The sequence below is a fragment of the Spinacia oleracea genome, chromosome 6 (genome assembly GCF_020520425.1).
Source record: "Spinacia oleracea cultivar Varoflay chromosome 6, BTI_SOV_V1, whole genome shotgun sequence".
Lineage (NCBI taxonomy): Eukaryota > Viridiplantae > Streptophyta > Magnoliopsida > Caryophyllales > Amaranthaceae > Spinacia > Spinacia oleracea.
The window spans coordinates 117,748,885-117,767,573 of NC_079492.1; the positions used below are offsets into that span (position 1 = coordinate 117,748,885).

At 40.1% G+C, this 18,689-nt stretch overlaps 2 protein-coding genes across 3 annotated transcripts in view; both read right to left on the reverse strand.

Moving 5' to 3' along the window:
* LOC110802770 (probable sodium/metabolite cotransporter BASS4, chloroplastic) overlaps positions 1-14,966 on the reverse strand; it is a 32,199-nt gene extending 17,233 nt beyond the window's left edge. Inside the window, exons 1-2 of one of the 2 annotated variants that reach the window (XM_022008217.2) lie at positions 14,731-14,966; positions 13,604-13,709 (exon numbers count right to left, since the gene is read on the reverse strand). In XM_022008217.2, coding sequence (XP_021863909.1) covers positions 13,604-13,709; positions 14,731-14,916 — 292 coding nt within the window. In that variant the 5' untranslated portion in view covers positions 14,917-14,966. The remainder of the gene's footprint in view (positions 1-13,603; positions 13,710-14,730) is intronic. The other variant, XM_022008216.2, reaches the window with a different exon arrangement.
* LOC110802771 (uncharacterized) lies at positions 8,355-13,597 on the reverse strand. Its single transcript, XM_022008218.2, has 2 exons — positions 11,836-13,597; positions 8,355-11,744 (listed from the first exon to the last, which is right to left on the reverse strand). The coding sequence occupies exon 2, from the start codon at positions 11,152-11,154 to the stop codon at positions 10,285-10,287; it is 870 nt and encodes a 289-aa protein (XP_021863910.1). The 5' UTR covers positions 11,155-11,744; positions 11,836-13,597; the 3' UTR covers positions 8,355-10,284.
* Positions 14,967-18,689: the final 3,723 nt, after the last annotated feature.

An 18,689-nucleotide genomic window follows, 5' to 3' on the forward strand; every position in this document is an offset into this window, starting at 1 on the left:
TCCGATCTCGAAATCTTGCTTGCGTTTTTTTTTGTTTTTTTTATGTACCCCGAGCTACTTTTAAGGAGTAGTACTTGGTTTCTTAGCCCAAACCAATGCTGACCCGTGCTATTTGATGGTGGGCTGGACCGAAATTATATTCCATTGGACCAGAAATCCCTTTTTGTTTTTTGACAGAGAGGAACAATTCGACTAAAATTGAGAAGCATCAAAGCTACTGACTTCCTTCCTAACTACAAGTCTACAACATCTTTGAAATTCTTGACTTACGGAATTCTAACTTTATTGATTGATTTCATTTGAAAGCCAATCATCATCTTTTGATCACAAGATAAGGATTAGAGTCACTTGGAAACTTAATCACTTAAAGGTAATTAGATAAAATTAGGTAATATTTATATTTTACCCAATTCGATTTGAGATGGAATTAAGAGTTACACATGTCTGTGCCCGTCATCCCGTAGTATTTGACAGGAACTTCTATACTTTGATAAGAGAAGTTGAGTTATACCAGGAATCAACGACCACGTAACTAAGATAAAATTTGCCAAACCCCAATTTGATTTGTAGTAGGACTCAAAATCATCCACCACTACTATAAACATAGTCTTTAATCTGTCAATTTTTGAATCACCAACAACAATGTCCTTTACCTTGACCGGAGAATTCGGTCCCGTGCCCTTAGTGTTCGACATACGCAGACCGTAGAAGGAGTCCGATAGGAGTCGTCCGTGAGTCCGATAGGAGCTTGCTCGTCGTCGCTTACTGTGCGTTTGTCCGGGGAGTTGTCCTTGGTCCAATGTCCTTGTTCTTGCAGCAAGTTCGAGGCTACCAGTTGTCCTCTAGTCCGTGGTATCCTTGTTGTTCAACGCACAGAGCTTTCCATTACATCGAGGTGTTGTCCGTGAGGAGTTGTCCGTGTAAGTCTGACCTGTCCGAGGAGCTCTCCGAGAAGGTGATGTTCTTGTCCTTGGAGACCCGGGGAGTTGTCCGAGACGGTGTTGTTCTTGTGCTTGGAGATCCGAAGAGCTGTCCGAGACGGTGTTGTTCGTGGCTTGGTGTTCCGAGGAGCTGCGCTACCGTCGTCGAGCCGGTATGTGTTTGATTGTTTTCTTCCAACGATCTTGACCTTTAAACCATGGTTTTTGCTATTTCCATGGCTTCCTTTGAATATTTCAGTTTCTGCTATCTTTTGCTTCCTTCGTTTATATTGCTACTGTGTGATAGAAATTATAAGGACAATACCTCGTGTTTATGCCTGTTTTTCACGTTACTACTGGTCTGCTACACCCTTTTGTCCTTTTTTTAAATTTTTTAATTAATTAAACTTTTTTTTAACAAATGATGATTGATGATGATGGTGGTGGCGGCCCATAATCCTTTTGTCTTCTTCTTTCCTCTCTTCTTCATTCACGTGACTATGCAGATCTTTTCTTTTCTTTCTCTTTTTTTTCCTTTTTTTTATGTTGCATAATGATGGATGATGGTGATGGGCTTTTCTCATTTTGCTTCTTGGTTCCCACGTGATGGTGATGGATGATTGCTGCCTCTTTTTAAAAACAAATTTTATTTTACTTTTTTATTTAGTTTATAAATCAAAAGGAAAGTAATTATGTTGCTTGATATCCCAAACGATTGGAACATGCTTCTGTTTTTTTTTACGCCCCTTTGCTGAATGAAATTGATTACGACATGCCATACACCATAAAAAACCCCTACTTTTGGTCAAGCAAAAATTGCCCCCTCCCTCTATTGTATATTTCATACGTGACTATGATGCGAAACATATTTTCATTTGTCGTATAATCTATGATCATGATAGTCTTATAACACCATAAAACCTTCAACAACAACTTGGTCTCTTGGCATGATTCGTTAAGACCTTTTTGCCCTTTTTTTATTGTCTGGCATACGCTAACATGTAATTATTTTTTGTTGTTGATTATGTAGGAACAAAATAGCCATGGTTTATTTCAAGTATCACGATACTTCTGGAGAAGAGGCATTGTCACTCATGGAAGATGTTAATTCGATTGATGGAACACACCTTCGTTCATTTCCTCATGTGACTGGTCCTTTTGAAATAATCAATCATCGTACAGAGTTCTCAGGCCTGAAAAGATGGTACAAGGAGTATCATGATGTCAATGCATTTGGTGGCAAAACACCTAAGCTTGTCCTTCTTGCCTCACATCATAGTCCTTGCGACGAGGCTCGTTTATTCCAAACGCTATCTGCACGTTTGTCCCGCAAGGAAACAAGATGGAGTTCTAACCCGAAATTTGGAGTTGCGCCCGCATACATCCCTCTTTACTGGGAGTGGCTAGAAGATGTCCTACGCCATTCCAGACATACACTTGGCATTACTCATATTCTTGATGTCGTCTATGCTTCTACGTACCTCTACAAGTGTAATTCGCCCGTCATGCACGCCCTTCGCGATTCATGGTGCCCCACGACAAATGTCCATTAGTCTTTGGAACATATATGACCTTAATGGACTTCCTATAAACGACATTTTCTATGACGAGGTCGTCCCTTCTGCCATTGAATTGGAAGGCTCTGATGACGACGGCGGTTTATACCTCCCTTACAGCTGCAAATATTTGTTCAGGGCGCTGCAACACTTGTCCGAGAAACACAGAGTGGGAACCATAACGTTCGAGACTTGGTGTCGATTTTGGTTTCGTGATTCATCAAAATACTTCTTGACTTCTGGCAACAAAAATTCCGCTCGTCCATTGCCTACGAAATACTTCAGTTCATTTAAGGATCCTCAACCGTGGAGTGATAAAACTTACCAAGCATTTCGTATTTTAGGGATTCCTGAAGCGCATTGCAAACAAACATATTTGACCGCTTTTCTTTCGTGTTGGCTTTGTGCTTTTGCTTTGCCGGTGTCACATTTGGGTTGCATCCGTCCTAGCACTTTTAAACTTGCGTCATTTCTTGCAAGTGGCAAAGAGACTTCCTTGGCGATCCCTATTTTGGCAAGCATCTACAATGGATTGAACAAGATTTTCAGTTCTCCTACTCCAGGCAAACATCGCGAGTCCTTCCATGCGCAATATGTGTATGTGTGGACTGCTAAGTATTTTCGGAGTCATCATATCTCTACTTACGACTTTGTTGGTGCTCCCCTGGTTGGGATTCAAGGCTTCGATTCCGTCATACAACTCTCGGATGCTACATCATTTGTTTCTTCAGGTAAGGATGGTAACTGACTTGCTAATTCAATGTGATAGTTAAGATGAAAAGCGTGAGGATGACAATCAACCAAGGAAATTTACGAACTTCTTCACTAGCGTGCGGTCGTGCTTCTTGACATTGAGATTTGATGATAACTATGTGGTCGAGCCTTATAGTCCCCATAGATTCAGCCAGCAATTCGGATTCCACCAAGATGTGCCAGGTGAACTAGAAGTCCCGACACAAAAGATCACCCAAGAGTACATGTTCCGTCTTTTCCAGTCCAGCACTCGTTTGAATACGAAGGCTATTTTCTTGATCCCTAGTCATACATTCAATGTGCAATCTCGAGTTACGCCAAGTTACACATCATGGTGGGATTCGGTCCTTTCTTTAATTGCGGCTTCTGTTTCAAAAAATCCCAGCCCAATGAACACCAAGTCTAAAAAGAGAAAGGGTGACGGTCTTAATACTCAGTCAAAAGACAAAGCTGTCAAGTCTACAACTGGCTCTCATAGAGTTAAAGTTAGGCTACCCAAAAGTTCCACAACACCTTGTCCGCCTAAAGAAGCGTCTTCCAAAAGCACTAAGGATAAAAGTGGAAGACTAGCGAGCAAAATTGTTAGTGATGGGCCTTCTTGTGATGAGCACGCAGGCAAGAAGACAGTTTCGATGATATTTTATGACGACGTGTCTGAATCTGAATTATCTCCTGAAGAGACGGAGGTCCGTTTTTTTTCTTTAACGTTTGTCTCATTTCCTCAACAAGAGTTAATTGAGGATGTTGTCACTGGCCCCAAAACTCCTGTGGAAGCCATAAGTGTTCCTATTACTTCGAGCGAGCTTTCTTCTTTTAATGCTCAAGACATGATTACTATGGTAGAGCGACACGCTGCAAGTTTCATGATCAATTCAATAAAGGACAAGTTGTTGAAATCTCCCTTAGCCAAAGTTCACGAACTATCTCAAGAGTATGAACATATTTTCTCCTTCGTCCGAGATAAGAAGATTGACACTTCCACCATTCAAGCTATTATCAAATGATACATTGAGTGTGGTTCTCACTTCTCAGCTTCACAACGTTCAACTAGGGAAAAAAGAAGATACCACGCTCAACGACTTGGAGCGACAATCTTTGGAGATAGAGTCAAGTTTGAAGGAAGCTGCAGTTGCTGGGCAGAAAAGGGAGCAGATGAAATCTCTTCATAGGGAGATAGATCAACTTCAGCAAGTACGGGCCGAATATAGGAAGAAGCTCGATGAGTTGGCTGAACAAGAGGATAGACTTTTGCCTCTTATTACAAACTCAGAAGAACAATTCCAAGAGTACCTTATTCAAAAGAATGAGCGAGAAAGATCACTCCATGTTGTGAAGGAAAATATTGTTGTTGCCAAAGTGGTGGAGGAAAAGCTAGCGGAAGCTGAGAAACAATTTGGGGTTGCTCATAATGCTTTGCAAGATTTCAAGTTTGAGCTGTAGTTTCTCCTTTTCTTTTCTTTTTTTTATTATTGTTGCACTTGTTTCCCTTTTTTTGTTTTTAGAGACTACTTCCTTTGATGTACTCAACATTCAAAAATGAATAAAGATCATCCATTTTTGTCAAAGATTTTTGTTATTGATTTCACATTTAGTAAAGTAATTTACTTAACTCATATGAAACCAAAATAATTTTTTTTTATTTAACCGTTCACAGTTTATACTCTTATGGCCCAGGAGTATTACAAAAAGGGGAGATTTTTTTTGTGGCTGGACTCGAAGTTAGTGATTCCTTCAAGCTACCTACGTACTTATGAAATGAATTAATTCCCTCCACAAGATCAAGCCAACGCAATTCCTTCAAAATATTTTTTTCTTTAGCGTCCTTTTTTTTAAGAATGTTTTTTTTTTTTTGCAGCAGTTGCAGTTTAGCCTCATGCGTAGGAGGTTACAATGTTGCACAACTTCAAGGGTGGTAACGCTTCAAGAATTTGCCGATGAAAGGGCCTATGCACAGCATAGATTGAAAACTCGGTATCGGTCGCGGTCGCGGGAACGGTCGCGGTATCGCGGTAACGGAACTGATGCGTTGGTCGCGGACCGAGTTGCGGTTGTCGCGGTAGAAATTTGATTTTATGATTTTTATAAGTAATAAATAAAGATTAATAAATAAAATATTATATTAAATAAGACTTCTACTCCACTTAAAAAGTTAAAATTCATACTTCGTATCTTTTTTGGGTGGGTAAACAAGTATTCTCTTGGTTGCCTAATAAAAATAAAATAAATACGGAGTACAGCAGTACCACAATACCTGATCTAAAAAAAAGTTAGTGGGGAATTTAAAAGTTTAATATAGAAAATGTGATTTTATTTACAAACGACATCACGTGATTTGGAAGAAACTTAGAAAAGGTCCATCATTCCATTTTATGGTGGGGTCAGAGGTATTTTTTTAATATAAAAAAAAAGAATTTCTTAGCGCTTTGGTAGCATCGCTGCATAGAGTCATCGACAACTTAGGGCAACATATTCGTTCATCTTTCTCTCACTCTCTCCTCATCGCCGCTTCTTCTGCGATTGCTACTCAACAATGGCGGAACATGCTTTTCATCATCTCTCACTCTCTTCTGATTTCCTCCTCGCCGCCTCCTTTGCTAAAATAATGGCGGAGGTACAATTTCTACCTAATTGCTTCCATTTATTTATTTATTTTCGATCTCAATTTTGGAGCTCTCGCTGGAAATCTGAATTAACTCGGCCGATTTTAGTACGGTAACGGTCAACTCGGGCGATTTTAGTACGGAACGGTCGTATCGGGCGAAATATCGCCTTATTTGAAAACAACGTGATAACTCGGCAAAACTCGTATCGGTAACTTGAAAATCCGAGTTAACTCGGGCGATCCGAGTTAACTAGGACGAGTTTTTACTCCATGATGCACAGTCCTTCCGCATCGACAATCTTGTAAGCCCCATTGGCGTAGACTTCTTGGCCAACATAAGGACTATCCCTATTTTGACGCAAATTTGCTTCCTGTCTTGCGAGAAACAAGAATGGGCCTCTTGATAGCAAGGACCGTGTCTCCAACTTTGAAAGACCGTACTCACACCTTCTTGTTGAAGGCCCTTGTCAAACGAGCATGGTAGCATTCCAACTTCTGTCGCGCTTCAAGCGTCTTTTCGTCAAGTGCTTCCAACTTTGCCAGACGAATCTTAGCATTTTCATCTTCAGTGAGATTTTCCTGGACTGCTATGGGAAGTGACGGAATTTGAATCTCCAACGGCAATATGGCCTCCACACCATACACAAGTGCACAAGGTGTTGCTTGAGTTGGTGTCCTATACGTGGTACGATACGCCTATAGAGCTTCGCTCGTTCTTTCATGCCAATCTCGCTTGTGTTTTCCAACAATTTTACTAAGCAATTTGCAAATTGTTTTGTTGAAAGATTCAGCTAGTCCGTTTGCAGGAGCATTATACATTGAAGACTTGTTCTGCGCAAACTTGAATTTCTCACAAGACCCGTCATCAACTTGTTGACAAATGGTTTGCCGTTGTCCGTGATTATGTAACGTGGCACGCCATATCGATGTATGATGTGATTTCGAATAAAATCAACCACGTTCTCTTTCTTGATTTCTCGGAGAGGAATTGCTTCAGCCCATTTCAAAAAGTAATTTGTAACAGCAGAAGGATGTATGCATGACCACCTGATGATTTTGGCGTGATTGGACCTACAACGTTGAGACCCCATGCTTCAAACGGCAAAGATGTCACTGTCGGATGTAGTGGTTTCGGAGGTTGGTGAATAAAATTCGCATGAAATTGACAAGGTTCACATTTCTTCGCAAACTCCATGCAATCTTGAACCATGGTTGGCCAGTAATACCCCATCCTTTTGACACGATCATGAAGCTTATGACCAGATTGATGAGCTCCAGGAACTCCAGAATGAGCTTCCTCCATTGTTTTTGTTGCGTCCTCATCTCCTAGACATCTCAACCAGGTTCCAAGGAATGAACGCTGTAAAGGGTTTCTTTATAGCAGATGAAGCGCGGAGCACGTCATCGAATTTCTATCTTGTGTCTCAAATCGCTTGGTAACTTCTTATGCACTAAGAAATCAATGAGCGGTCGACGTCAATCTCCTATGTCTATCTCATACACCGTGACTACACCTGAGAATTCTTCAGCTTCATCTTCTTCTTGAGGGTTTATCACCCATCGATTACATACGGGAACTGACATGTTTTCTTCTACCCCTGGTGCCAATGTGGCTGCGAGATTTGCAAGTGCATTAGCTATCTTGTTGGCACTCCTTGGAACATGCAACTGGACGCTCTCAAACTCTCTCAAACTCTGCTAGTAATCGTGAAGCATGCCTATGATAAGGGATCAAATCATCTTTCTTGACATCATAATCGACGAGGAGTTGATGTATCACTAGCTTGGAATCACCGTATACATCGAGGTCCTGGATTTTCATTTCTTTAACTTATATGCAACTGGATCGAAACCGTCCTTATATCATAATTTTCCATTAACTTATATGCAACTGAATCAAAACCGTCCTTTCTTGAGCTAGGTGTTTCTGGTGATTTCGTGGAGTTAGGGGTGGGAGCAGTCAATATCTTCGGATCACTTAACTTATGGACCGACAGTGTCATGCTTCTATCAAATTCTTGCGACATGTCTTTGACTTTCTTTCTTTGAAGTAGCCCTGCTCCCCAATTTACAAACGGAGATTGACCTTCTTTGCGACGCGACATAGCAATGTAACGTAGTACTGGAACCGCCGATTTGAGATCTTCTTCAACTCTTTGCGAAGGAATGCTTTTCTTCTCATCGACTTAGCATTCTTCGAAGATTTCTCTTCTCCAGGTTGAAGCTTTTTCGACATAACTTTTCCAGTTGATGCAATTTCCGCGGGCATCACTTCAACAGTCTTTCCTTGGCTGGCATAGAATTTCGCGTCGGTAAAATGAGACTCGGCTTTGGAGAACGGCTTCACATCAGCGTTCACCTTTCTTTCACCATTTTTGTAGTACTTGAAGCATTGATGCAAAGATGAGGCTACCACCATTTTCATGCATCCAAGGCCGGCCTAGCAATAGACGATATGAAGTATATTCGAATCAATGACATGAAAAATTGTTGTTCCAGTCTCTCTAACGGTCAGATCAACTCTTATCATACCGATGGCTCGTTGTTCTCCTAGATTGAATCCAAGGATCTTTGCATCTCTTTCAGGATCTCTCTCATGGTTTAGCCCTTCAGAGACTTGACTTTTCTCCTTCTTCTTTCCTTCTTCCCCCATGATGGCTTATCTCTTCGAGCGCCCTTTGAAAAAGACCCTTTCTTCTGCTCAGTCTTAGGCTTTGCGAAAATCTTCACAGGAGCGGAGGTAGTGGCAACAACAAATGACTCTTTGGTCGACGCTTTAGATACTTTTCGGGCTTCTTGAAGTCCTTCTTTTCCTTTTTGAAATTTGAAGAGCTTCCTCCGCGATTGTTAGTGATACTGATCTCCATGTCATGTGCACGGGTTGCCAGCTCTTGAAAGGACCTTGGTTTTATACCCTGCAAGATGTACAGTAAGTCCCAGTTCATACCTTGAATGCACATCGCGACAACGGAGGTCTCCGTCAGACGATCTTTGCATTCCAAGCTTAAAGTGCGCCATCGATTGATGTAATCTACAACTGGCTAATCTTCCCATTGAGTCGTCTTCGTCAACTCAATCATGCTGACAATTCGCCGCGTACTATAAAACCTGACCTTGAACTCTTCCTCCATTTGTGCCCAACTGTCGATGGCTTCTAGGGGAAGGTTTGTGTACCAGTCGAATGTTGTGTCTTTGAGAGAACGGACGAACTATTTGACGAGTAGATCTCTTAACGTGCTAGCATTGTTGCACGTTTCGATGAAATGGGTTATATGCTGCTTAGGGTTCCCCTTCTCGTCAAACTGGTGGAACTTCGGGGGTTGATAACCGACGAGCATCCTCAAGTGATCAATCCTCTTGGTGTACGACTTTCTATAGATTACTAGGGCCGGAATCTCCAACGATGTGATTCTTCACCGCATTTTTTATCATATCCTGGCTTAGTTTTAAAAAGCGCGCTTTAGCGCGCTAAAACCACGGGGCAACCAGGAGCGCAGCTGAGATCGCGCTGGGGGAAAATGGCGTAGCGACCTACAAGGTGCGCGCGCCCTTGACGCTTTCTTTGGAAGCGCGCTTCTTTTGAAGCGCACGCTTCTTGTATGGGGAGCGAAGGAAAAGAAAAGTTTCTGTTTTGAATTGAATATTACTCACGTGAGAATCACGTAACCCATTTTAAATGGGTTTTTGCTGGGAAATTATGTGCAGAAAGTCAGTTTAGGAGAGAGAACCTCAGTTTGCTGCAATTTTGGGGTTTTCTCCAAAACCCTAGCTACGATTTTGGAGCAATTACCCACCTTGCTGCCGGCGGATTTCCTCCAGCCACCAGCCACGGTCTCGCCGGTATATCCCGCATCTCCATGGATGTTTAATTGCTGTTTCAATTTCTCTCTTTTTTCCCCCTCTTTTTCGATTTTCATTCTCTATCTTTTATTTTGATTACTCATCTTCTCCAATCTTTTTTTCTCGATTTTCATCTCTTATCTCCTCTATACTCTGCGCCCTTTTTCCTTTTTTTTCTTTTTTTTTTCTTCTTTGGGGGCTTGTGCGTTCATGATTTTTTGAGGGGATAGGGTTTTATGGTTTGAGGGATTACGTATTTGAGGGGTTGTGGGTTTCTACTTTCTAGCTTTGTTTATTTAGTTTTTTATTAGTTTTTTTATTCTTCTTTTATTATATTTTTTTTTTGTTCCTTTTTTTATTCCGTTTTTTATTCTATTCTTTATGTTATTCTATTTTTAATTCATTTTATTTAGATCTTTATTCTCTGCTTTTTTTTAATTTATGCATTTATAATATAAGTATCATATTGTTTTAAGTACAAAATATGTTCTAGAAGTGATTTTAAAGGTTTTTGGCATTAAGGTGCGCTTCACCTACGAAAAGCCCGCGCTTTCTCTTTGCGCTTTAGCTCCAGGGCCCTTGTGCGCTTCAGTGCGTTTCGCGCTTTTTAAAACTAAGTATCCTGGATCTTCTTCATGGTGAACGAGTCATCATGTTTTCCACCCTTTTTGCTAGGTTGTGAAGTCATACTCCCTTCAGAGTCGTCGTTCTCTTCGTCTGTGCTATCTTCCGTACGTTTCTTGAGCTTCTTGGTTAAGGAGGAAATATTCTCATTCTGCTTTTTGATCTCCTCGTCTTTCTCCTCGCCATCATTCATGAGCTTCATGATCATACCCTTCATTTCAGCAAGTTGCTCTCCAACGGTCTTGGATTCAATCGCCATCACCTCCGCAATGTCGGTTTGTGAGGAGTGGACCGACTCTTCAAAATCTAATACTTTATGGGGTGGTGTTGGAGAAGACCCGTTACTACTATTTGCATCGCTTTCTACATAGAACAGATCGAACAAAGGACTGGTGTGGATGACCAACTTGTCAGGCTTTTGGTGAGGACGCATATCTTCTTCACCGGGCATGAGGAATTGTGCACCTTCAGCAGGAAATGACCCGAACACGGGGATGTTGCGGGGCTTGCAGTAATACGGACTTGGGGACACGTTAAAGGAGGCACAGACATGGATTTTCTTCCTTGTCTTGGTGATGATAGGCGCCGATCGTAGACTTGAAGCGGCCACGTTCAAATCGGCATTCTTCATTCCTCTGGTACGTATACCATCGTCACGTCCTTTCATCATCTCAGCAAGTGTGGTGATAGGCGCCGATCGTAGACTTGAAGCGGCCACGTTCAAATCGGCATTCTTCATTCCTCTGGTACGTATACCATCGTCACGTCCTTTCATCATCTCAACAAGTTTTGCCGCCCTTTGTTTCACCATGGCAGCCTTCTCAGCTTCGGACAGGGAAACGGTTTGTTTAGCGGCCATCTTTGTTGGTAAACTGACTTTCTTGTGGAGAATGAGATGAGTGGTAGAGTGGTCCCACCGAGCGTGCCAAATTTGTAAACACAAATTTAAAGTCTACAAAAGTAACGAACTCAATATAAGTGAACAAAATATTTTTATTGATTTTTGTAATTTATGGTACAATCTCTAAGATGTTATCCACCGATGATCTCCACGATGTATGAACTTGTTTTGTCGGACGTCTTGAGTGAGGACCGCCGGGCTTTATCTCGTTCAAGGATGTTGAATAGAGGTAGAACGGCACTTGTGCTTGTTGTTCTTCCTCCACCGGGATTTGATGTCGACTTATGTGTTTCTGGAGAGTAGTAGATTTTCTATACTACGTTCAGTGTGTCAGTCAAATGACTTGGAGAGAACGTTTTATCTTAGTTTTAAAAGGCGCGCTTAAGCGCGCTAAAAGCGTGGGGCGACTGGGGGCGCAGCTGGAATCGCACCGCGAAGGAAAAGCGTAGCGAGGTACAGGAAGCGCGCGCTTTGTGCGCTTTTTGTGGAAGCGCGCTTCTAAAGAAGCGTGCGCTTCTTGTGTTCTGGGCGCAGAAGAAGAAAACCACCTGTTTTGAAATAAATAAATTACCACGTGAGTATCACGTGACTTATTATTAGTGGGTTTTGCAACTGGGTTTAGGAGAGAGAAAACCCTACCTTCGATTTTGGGGATTTTGGGGAGAAACCCTAGCTGTCCAGCCACCTTTGCTGGTGGATTTTGGATTTCTCCAGCCATCAAGCCACCTTCCTCGCCGGAAATTTCCGAATTTCCAGGTACGAATAATTGCTCTTTCGATTTCTCTTTTCTTTTTCCCTCTTTTCCCATTTTTCATTCTTCTTCTCTATCTTCTTTTTCGATTCTTCACATTCTCTGATCTTCTCTATTTTTTTTTTCGATTTTTCTCATATCTGATCTTCCTCTTCTTCACTCTGTTTTTTCGCCTCTCCAGACTCCACTTCCAGATTCGTTTATTTATTTTATTTTTTGGGGCTATGCGTTTAAGTACTGTTTTAGTTTAAGATAAGCTTTATTCTGTTTGAGACCTTGAGGAGTTTACGTTTAAGGGATTGTGAGTTTCTGGCTTTTTTTATTTATCTTTTTTTATTCAATTTTTTTTTAATTCTGCCTTTTTAGGATAAGTTTTATTACGTGAGTTTCTAGGACTGTGAGTTTCTTGACATTTAGTTTTTTATTTAGTTTTTTTATTCAATATTTTAAATTGTACTGTATTTTTTAGGATAAGTTTTATTCTGCTTTGTTGACATTTAGTTTTTTATCCCAGTCTTTTACTCTCTTTTTTAATTCTGTTTGTTTGTTTTTATTTTTTTAATTCTGTTTTTTTAATTCTTTTTTAATTTTATTTTTTACACTTTTTTTCCTGTCTTTCTACTTATTTGTTTTATGCTGGTTGTGATTTTTGTTAGCCCGTGACTTACTCTAAGTCTTTGGTTAGTACTTTACCCTCTTGGAGGTATTCCGGTTTGGTGTCTAGTAATGAATTATGCTTCCCTTTGTTAATTTATGCATTTATAATATAAGTAGTATGTTGTTTTAAGTACAAAATATGTTCTAGAAACGATTTTATAGGTTTTTAGCACTTAAGGTGCGCTTCGCCTACGAGAAGCGTGCGCTTTCGCTTTGCGCTTTGCGCTTAAGCCCCAGGGCCCTTGTGCGCTTCGGTGCGCTTCGCGCTTTTTAAAACTAAGCGTTTTATATCATTCTTCTGGGTTTAGGGTTTTCCTTTTGATAACTAAATGGGCCTGTTTACTTAGATCCGTTTAAATAACCCATATTCATTAAATGAACGTCATTTGATTAAATTGGGCTTGTTTTGTGTAAAACCCAAATTAACTAGTTTACTTGTCATTTTAATAAATATAAGTCAACCTTTGACTTTTCCGGGACAAAAATGATGACGTGGCATTTATGACATTTTTAATGCCTACACATACATATCGTTAAGTTGCAATCATCAAAAAAGTAATGGGAAAAGTCAATAGTATTTCATACTTTTAATTCATATCTTGACAAGAAAGCAATGTATCTCATGCAGAACAAAACCAATTAATGATACTTCCAGATTTGTCATTTTATAATGAAATACCAGCTGAAATGTCTGCATGAAGACTTGCACAAAGACTAAGAAGTGCCATCATGGGCAAATTATCCCAAAAAGATCATTGTCCCTAAACTTGTTAAGCAGCAGGGAAGTTTCATCTATTAGGATTGATCAACAAACAGAAGTTACACAACAGTACAGAAATCTACAATCAGCCATCATAATTCACATTTCACTCAATCAAGGTTACGATCATAAATGTGAACAAAATATTTTTCAAAAGAAATAAGTTCAGATAAGCCACCAAAGTTCAATACATAACTAAAATAAGTTCTAAATAATTTCAAATGAGTTGAGAAACTTACCTAGCGGTAGAAAGTTAGATAACACAAATTTCAGCAATCCTTTCGCAAATGTTAACACCGGTGTAGGTGTCAAACTAAGATCTTTGCTGCTTCCATAAAAATCCCCCTGAAACAAAACCGGCCAATCAATTATTCCTTAGGCAACATGATTACAGCCACACTTTACATATTGTACTATCCAAGAACGGAACATTGTCTTCCCTCCATTATCAAAATACCACTCCCGACTTCCTCACATCAGCCTTCAGTAGTAAATGGTCAGTTGGCCATATTAAAATTCAAGTGCAACCAACACCAAAACTCTTCACCAATATGAAAAAAGAAGTCAAAGTGGATACCTGGATGTATTATAGACTAGATTATCTTCTACCATGTTCGATTTTATGACCTCATCCAGCACCACCAGGCACCAATCACACAGTCATTTTAAGTTAAGATATTCAACTAATTCATTAAAATCATGGGTGAAACGTATTTAGATATGGTTCCTATGGATCCTAACCCGATTCTGATAAGGAAGCTTATAGAGATCATACTGAAACCTATTGACAAAAGCAAGGTGTAGTGGAAGTTGTTCAAACAGGTATAGATATAAGCTAGCATCACTTTCACAACCGTCCTGGATCTTAAGCGAATATAATAACAAACATAACGGAAATTCTGTACTGTTCCTACTATTACAAGCTAACATGTTCCATTATTGCATAATAATCATGGATGTGGTTTCTATGGATCATATTGAACTCGATTCCAACAAGGAGGCTTATAAAGAGCTTATCGAAAACTATTGGCAAAAGAAACATTTGACCAAAGCTGTTCAAACACAAGTATAAGGAGAATAACTCTCACAGTTTCATACCGATCGCTAATCTTAAGCTAATAACATGCATTACGACAATACGAATTACCAAAGACTTCAGAAAGAAACATGAAATTTTACAAAATTCAGTCGTCAAATGAAACTACACATTTTTTTTTCCAGTTTCACAAGCAATTGACACATTCTAACCACATATTCTTCAATTCTATTCCCAAAAACGACAGCGAAACCCTAAAATCAAAAACACACCTGAAAAATCACAAAATCAAGTAACAATGGTAACAAGGAATTCAAAAATTCACAGTACCTGGCTAGACCTTTGAGAGACAGTGATATTGCGAAAATTTGGAGAGCGAATAGTGAGAGAAACGCCGGAAAAGAGCGAAGATTGTCTCAGAGATTTAGGAAATCGGCGGCGGAAATTGGCGGCAGTCAGAGGAGGAGGAGAGAGAGTGAGGATAACGGCAGTTCCCGCCTCCACTGATACTGCCATTGTCAGATTGAGGAGAGAGAGGAGAAAAAGGGGACCGAGGGGTCGCTTAAATGCCAATTGCCAAATACGGATACTCCCCGTACTAGTGGTGTGGTGCGGAGGGTATTTATGTCTTTTCAGATTGTGTTGTTTAGAGATGGTTAACACGTCGGGTACTCGGGTTGTGTAATCGTGTTTGTGCTTGGTCTCATGACGATTCGTATTATCCCTGGAATTTATCAAAACTATGTTAAAAACTAGTAAAATCATATATAGGGATGTAAATTAGTCGAGACTCTCAATAAATTACTCGGGTTCGGGTTCGATTAAAGTTCGTTTATGTTCGTTTATTTAATATATAAGCCGAGTTTGAACAACTTTTGAAACTCCTTTAATAAAAGAGCTTGGACATGAACATACGTATGCTCGTTCATTTATGTTCATGAACAACTCGTTAATTTATTTATGTTCATAAACAAGCTCATCTATTTGTTTTATAATCAAATTTTCCATATATAATTGTATGATCATAGTTAGAGATCGTATTATGACTTTAATTTTAACAACAAAAAAAAAGTATCATAAAATAAAATATTTAAAAATTAGTGCACATTCAAACCCATGTTTTCAAATGGTTAAACTTTACGGTGCAAAGCTCGTTCAAGAAAAAAGTTCGTTTATGAACTCGTCTCGTTAATAAACGATACGTTTATGAACCGTTCACGAACACATTATGTTAAACGCACAGAGCTTGAACATATTTTTGAGCTCGGTTGAAAGTTCGGGCTCGAAATCGAGCTCACTTAAATTAAATGAACATGAACAGAGTAGTACTCAACTCGACTCGGCTCGTTTGCACCCGTAACTACATAGCATGACAAATAAATATATAGTTGTTGTTCCGATGTTGTAAAGATGGAAACAATGGGCTTCGAATGAAGGCCCTTTCGTACGTGTTGAAGATCTTGCTTGCTTGAATGAGTCGAGTCCGAATTCACCTGCACAAGAGCAAAGTCACTAGCCTCGGGGGTGTTTCCGAGGAAAGCCCCTCCGATGCCTAAGTAAGAACGATGCTCGGATTCTAGAGAGAAGTTCTCTAGAAGAGTAGTCTTAAGGCGATAAATTGGACGTACCTTGAGGTGTGAGCCTTGGCGGCCTATTTATAGTGTTTGCATAATAAATGCCCATAGGTCATTTATTGCTATTGGGCCTTGGGCCTTAATGGATGGCTGAATAGCCATTGGTAGGTTTGATGCTGTTGTTTAGAGCCATTGGGCTTTGGACTTAGTGGCCCAATTGAATATCAATTGGGAGCCCAAACAACATGCCCCCCAGACCCGGTCCATTTAGAATTAAATGGGTGGGTTTCCAGTTGTCAGAAGTCCAAAAGTTCCCTCTCTTTTTTGAAAAGGGATGATTTGCATTGATGACAAGTGTTGGGATTTGCATTGTGTCGTGGAGATCGCGGGTTGAAAAGAAGTTGATGCGCTTCCCTTTTCTATAAATACTGGGCGCCAAGCTTCCTTCAAACTTTACTTTCTCTCTCTTTTAAACAAACTTCCTCTCTTTTTCCGGTGATCGCAGTTTTCGAGTTTCTTCAGATCTACGAAATTCAGCCAGCTTTAATGTAACGCCCCGACCTCTAATTCAATTATTTAATCATAATTAGCAGCGGAATTAACCTAATTCGGTCGGGACATTACCCGCCGTAACTCCCTCTTGGGAATTACAAGGCAACTATCAATCATAAGCTATTAAACTCCAAAATTCACATAATCATCCTTCTCAATTCCTTAATCAAAGTACATAACTTAATCTCGAATCTTTACTGAAACTTGTTACAACTTAACATTAACTTAGGTGAACTTGGTAATAGTGAAATCCTCGCCACTACTCGTTTCCGTGGTCCCCAGCAGTACCTAAAACGGAAAACAAAACGGTGAGCCGAAGACTCAGTAACAAGTTACCCTAGCATTGTAATATCATTTCAATTCATTTTATTTAATAAACAGGGAGAATAGAATATAGTAAAACATTTAATAAATCATCGTTTCAGAAGCATCATTATTTCAAAAACATAATTTTAGAAACGTCATTTCAGAAACATCGTTTCAGGAATATCATTTCAGGAACATTATTTCAGGAACATCATTTCATTAATCTTTTTCCTTTTAACAGTATTATTCTGGTCGTCAGGACTTTACAGGAAACATGGTAGGACGTCTCCTACGAACAGGGGAAGCCAGTGCTTCATAACAGGGGGAGTCAATGCTCCATAACAGGGGAAGCCAGTGCTTCATTTCATGGGGAACCTTGGTTCCATATCAGGGGAAGCCAGTGCTTCTTATCAGGGGGAACCTTGGTTCCATATCAGGGGAAGCCAGTGCTTCTTATCAGGGGGAACCTTGGTTCCATATCAGGGGAAGCCAGTGCTTCTTATCAGGGGGACTTGACCAGTTCTTACACTTTTATTTATCATGTTTACATTTCTTTTAATCGAACATTAATCAGGAAAATCTCAATCATTCAGGGTGGTTCAATAAACCATTAAATCTCGTTATTTCATAAAATCATTTCTTTCAGGAATAATAATAATTCATTAAATCAATACTTTGCATAAAGCTGCATTATCGTAAAACAATTCAATCAAATCATACTTGTAATCCCGCAATTCATAAAACATCATTATAAAACATCAATCATTCATAACATCATTCATAAATACATTTCGAAGGGAATGCGGGTACTAGCAATAACCGTTACCTCAATTCCACGATTTGACAGGCCTTTTTCCTTGGTCGTTCGTCCTGAGCTCCGAGTTCGATTTCTTTCAAAATTATTGAATTAGTATTAAAACGATAAATACTTTAAAACCAATAATGAATTCATAAATAGTGAATTTTGAAATAATAAATTTAATAAGAAATATAACTTTTATAAATTACTGAAAATATTATTAAGCAACATTTCGATCAAAATATATATATATGGATTTCATAAATATATTTACATGAAATATTATTTAATTTTAACAAAACTATTACTTAAATCAAAATTTCAGGCGAAATATAAATTTGAAATTATTATTTAAATTCATATGATTAGAAATAAATAATAATTGATTTTTTTTCATAAAATATTAACATTAGAACTAAAAGAAATAAGGCTCACTTAGAGATATTGGGCCAAAGTAAATGGATTTGGGCTTGACTTGGGAAGTTAAAACCAACGTTCCTAAATTGGAACGTGGTTCCTGGAAAAACAACCGAAGCAGAGCAAAGCAGGGGAAGGCAGCAACAGGGAGCACGACAGAGGGAGGAGAGAAAAACGGGGAGTTAGGCGGTGGCCGGCGACGGATAAAGGTGGTGAGTGATGGTGGCTGAACGGTGGTGGTTGTGGCGGCTGCGCAGTTTGCGCGGAGGAGAGGAGGCAGGGAACTGGGCGCGGAGGAGAGGGACGACAAAGGGGAGGTTGGGCGGCGAGTCTGTGACCGGAGGAGGGCTGCGCACCGGAGCGAAAGGAGCAGCGCGCCAGTACGGCGGCGCTGGTGGCTGAGCGCGGAGGAGAAGTTGGGCGCGGGTGAGAGGAAAGCAGGGAGGGCGAGTGAGAAGGAGAAATAGGCGTTAGTGTGGTGGCCGGTGTTGGTTTCAACCGTAGTGGTGAACGGAAAAAGGGGCAGAAGGCGGCGGGGGTGGTCTTTCGTCGGTGGTCTTGCCGGCGGCAGTCAGTGGTGGTGGTGGCTCAGAATCGAAATGAAGGTAAGGAAAATAGTGAAAAACTCTATGATTCTTGAA